The sequence below is a fragment of the Hibiscus syriacus genome, unplaced genomic scaffold (genome assembly GCF_006381635.1).
Source record: "Hibiscus syriacus cultivar Baekdansim isolate YM2019G1 unplaced genomic scaffold, ASM638163v2 tig00110422_pilon, whole genome shotgun sequence".
Classification (NCBI taxonomy): domain Eukaryota; kingdom Viridiplantae; phylum Streptophyta; class Magnoliopsida; order Malvales; family Malvaceae; genus Hibiscus; species Hibiscus syriacus.
The window spans coordinates 1,094,779-1,099,294 of NW_024062732.1; the positions used below are offsets into that span (position 1 = coordinate 1,094,779).

Sequence of the window (4,516 nt, forward strand, 5' to 3'; positions counted from 1 at the left end):
AAGGTAAAATTATATATTTTTTTCGGGTTGGTCCGGTTTTTTCACCCTGAACCCGACCCAACCCGAATATATGAATTAGAAATCCGACCCAACCCGAAATAATAAAAAAATATTTTTATTCAATAAAAACATTGACTTAATTGAATATATATATATATATAGGGATATTATTGTAATTATTCCTAAATATATAAAGTAAAATTATATATATTTTCGGGTCGGGTATTTTTCACCCTAAACCCAAACTCGACCCGACCCGAATATCACACTTAAAAAAACCGACCCGACCCGACCAAAATAAAGTTTCACCCGACCCGACCCGAATATATGAATTAGAAACCCGACCCAAAATAATAAAAAATATTTTTATTCAATATATGAATAAGTTACCAAAAGATTGATGTGAGTAGTATGGTCAAATTTCAATTCTCTCAAACAAGATAATTGAATTCCATCAATTCTTGGATGAAATTCACTTTCCATCGTTTAATAGAAAGTTGAAGCCATGAGGGATTTCAATTCTATTGGAAAACTTGAACCAAACATGAGAAAGTGATAAAATTGAATTTTAATTTCCTCCAATTTCAAGAGATTTCATCCAACCAAACGCCACCTAAATATTTTACCAGGTATTGAAAAAAAAAACCCACTGATGGAGCACAATCATTGGCCCATGTGCCCTAGCCATTATAGAGTTGAAATTTTAATTTAATTTATACTATATATACTGACGATGACGAGGAATTTAATTCAACTTCTGCACGTAACTGATACCGTTTTTTAACTCTTTAAACCTCAAGTCTTCCGTCGACTTTGACTTATTTGTTTCATATACTACAAGTATGGAGAAAGTGGCATTGCGCATGAAGCCACGTCCCTCGTGATACTTTATTCTTGGATTTGGACCGTCAGCTTCACGTACACTTTGATCGAACCATTTGGTTAGTGATTAATATGATTTCCTTCACGTAAGGAAACTTAAAAAAAGGTGATTGAAAGTACCTAACTATGCACCAGGTGTCATGCTGTTGCATTTTTATAATCTTTGAACCTCCTTTGTTTATTTCGTTGTAGGAGCATTCCCTGTTCCCACGCGAATGGTTAATTTATGTCGACGATATTGATTAAAAATATCCTTCAATTTTGAGCCTGTATATCAGTATTTCATGAATCTATCTATACAGTAAGATCCCTCACGTTATATTGTAGGAGTATGACATAATTTAGTTTTATCTGGTTATGCGAGGATGAATGTTGATGTGTATCGAAGTGAATCGATGGGTAGCATTCAGAAGAAATTTCATATTTTGCCTCGCATTTCCAACGTTAAATCAATAAATACTTTTGGATCCTGCTACTCATTTATAATAATATTGTACAAAAACACTTCAGACATTAAAATTATATATATATTACCAACAGAATAATTTTAACTGAATAAAATTATATTAATTTTTTTTATTCATCAAACGAGTTATATCATAATTTTTTCAATTCGAACCATAATAAAATTTAAACCATAAATTCTAATATTTAATTTCAAAATTTTAATTAAACTATCATTCAACCTCAATTTTATACAATAATTAATAAAATCAGCAGTTCAAAAACCATTAGAAAAAAACTAGTGTAAAGGGAATGGGAGTAGGGTTGTAAATGAAACGAGACAGATCGCGAGCTACTCGAGATCGACTCGATCAAGGCTCGATAAATACTTGGATCAAATGGACAAGACTCGAACTCGAGCTCGACTTGAGTTCTTAACGAGCCGAAAGCGAGCTACTTGATATTCGACTCGAAAAGCTCGTGAGAAGCTCGAAAATAAAATATATTAAGATTTTATTTTATTTTCAAAATAAATTATTAATAATATTAATATTTATGTATTTATTTTTTAAAAAAATATACAATAAAATTTTCATGTATTTAATGTTTATGTTCGAGTTCGAGATCGAGTTAAGTTTAAAAAAAATTTCTTCATTTCGAGCTGCTCACGAGTATCAGTTTAGGATTTCGAGTTCGAATAAAACTTAAAAATTTTAAACTCACGAGTTTTCGAGTCGACTCGGCTTGTTTACACCCTAAACGGGGGCTTGATTTAGATCGGAGAATCCGATGCAGAAGCTTTCTTCTAAAGCACGACTTAAAGTGGGTGTTGGTAAGATAGCGCGTATCTTCTCCTTGTTTAATCTTAAACCACTAAAACTTAGTTATCTATACATAAATAGTAGTTCGAATTATATTTAGATTGACATTTAAAGATGATTAATATTTGGAATTGAGATAAATTTATTTATTTATCTGTTTATCGTAAACCATATAAATGGATATAAAATTGTAACATCTTTTTAGCGTCTTTAGTACAATAGGTAAATTTATTTAGATGTATATATGATGAAAAGAATGAATTTTTCATAAGGAATATTACATATTTTATTTGTTCAAATTTGATGAATGTTACGGTTACAGTGAAAATGTATGGAGTATATAATGTCTTTGATTAAAAATGTAAAAGAAAGATATGTCTTTTTGAGTGTTTGTTTGGAAAAGACGGTAAAATCTTTTATACATATTTATAAATACACAAGATGATCCGTACGTCTTTTCCGTTTAATTGTAGATATAACTTACCCCACTTATAAAATAAAATCTAATACTCTCAATATGAGAAAATATTTTCTTTTCACCTCCCTGCTTGAATGATTTTGGCCTGTACAACGCTTTGTCACAAAGCTAAATAAAGACCATAACAAGGCATTAACTTTGAGCTCAAATGAAAACGAACAGCGAATAGGAACGTGTCGTATTATTTGGTCAAACGTCGAGCCCCTTCAGCATTATTTCAAAATCCAAAACATTCTTGATATACAATGATATATTAAGAAACAAATAAACACATGGTATTAGAAATAATTCAAATAAAATATAAATACATTAATCGAATCAATTGCATTTATATAAAATGTGATACTTGATTTTTGTTTAAACCGGATCCTAACATTATATTCTTTTTATTAAATTAAAATGATTATAAAAGAATATCTATTCTAAATATTTTTAATTAATTAATAATAAATGTTCAACCACTCTATTATAATCATTGATTGCTCAAACCCGTAACCTATAAGAATAATACAATTTTTTTAACTATTAAAATAAATTGAATCGTATAACCTTAAAACATTTTTATTTAATGAACATTAAATAATGGATAATTCATGAACTGCTACATCATTGCTATAAAACATATGCCCATTCATCACATTTATCTAATCACAATCATAATACTGTAACTTTACATCAAATCGAATAGACAACAAAATATAAATTTAAGTGGACCAATAGAAAACCGACACGCATTCAAACAAACAACAATCCTACTCCCCATCTCCACCTGCCACGAAAGCATAAGATATGATTTAGTCCACAAAATCATTATAGTTAGATTAAATTAGGGAATTAATAAATTTAAAATTGGTACAGATCGGGACCCGGTGACCCACCATCAATAAATCGGGTCGGCAGCAGATAGCTACTGCTTACCTAAGTTGGGAAGGGTGCCATCATTACACGTGTAAAATCATTTTTGCGTTTTAGTATGAAACATATGAAAAGAAATTGTTAAAAGAGATAATTTAGAATATAATAAAAAAACGAAATCTACTTAAAAGATATAATTTTCAATAACCATCGAAATTATTAAAATTAATAATTTTTTAAATAATATAAACTAAAATAAATATTTATTTTTAAAAAATTAATCTGACAATTCACACTCGTAGAACGAATCTTTGAGTTTAGTGACAGATGATACAAGTGTTGTTAACATATATTGATAATTTTTTAAAAGCAGTACTTTTGGATTCATCATTATTTGAGTAGAAAAAATCGAAAGAGCGAGTTGCTTTACTTGTCTATTTGGTGATGGCGTAGATAGCATAAATGATACCAGGGATGTACCCGAAGAGGGTCAGTACAAGACAGATCCAGAACTCCACCTGCATCGAAATTAATTAACGTTAATTACAGATAAAACTCCATAGATATCGTAATTTCAGTACACAAGGCAAAACTATTTAATTGCAGAGAAATAGAGAGAGAGATGATGACATGGCAACCAAACTTGAGGAAGACTCCAAGCGGAGGCAAGATGATGGCCAAGATGATATCTATGCAGGTGGCTGTGCTACCGTCTGCCATTTTCGCTTCTTCTTTCCAAGCCCTAAATAATAAAAAATTAACTTTTTTTCTTCTTTTCACTGCATAAGAACTGGTGGATGGAGAAGAAAGACAACGGTATTTGGTTTCAGAGAGTTCTTATGTATGGTAGATGAGAGGAATGGCGAATGGTGATAGCGATATTTATAGAGATCCCCCTCGATTCCACGTGTATGATTCTGATACTTATCTGTAATATATTGTAATTTTTTACTTTTTACTTTAGAATAATTTAATCAAAATTTAATAGCTTTTAAAAAATCAATCATGAAAACTGATGTTCAATGAACTTTTATAT

The 4,516-nt window shown here is 30.1% G+C and overlaps 1 protein-coding gene across 1 annotated transcript; it reads right to left on the minus strand.

Moving 5' to 3' along the window:
- Positions 1–3,353: 3,353 nt before the first annotated feature.
- On the minus strand, positions 3,354–4,277 carry LOC120124618 (hydrophobic protein RCI2B). Its single transcript, XM_039143241.1, has 3 exons — positions 4,111–4,277; positions 3,911–3,998; positions 3,354–3,394 (listed from the first exon to the last, which is right to left on the minus strand). The coding sequence occupies exons 1-2, from the start codon at positions 4,198–4,200 to the stop codon at positions 3,915–3,917; spliced, it is 174 nt and encodes a 57-aa protein (XP_038999172.1). The 5' UTR covers positions 4,201–4,277; the 3' UTR covers positions 3,354–3,394; positions 3,911–3,914.
- Positions 4,278–4,516: the final 239 nt, after the last annotated feature.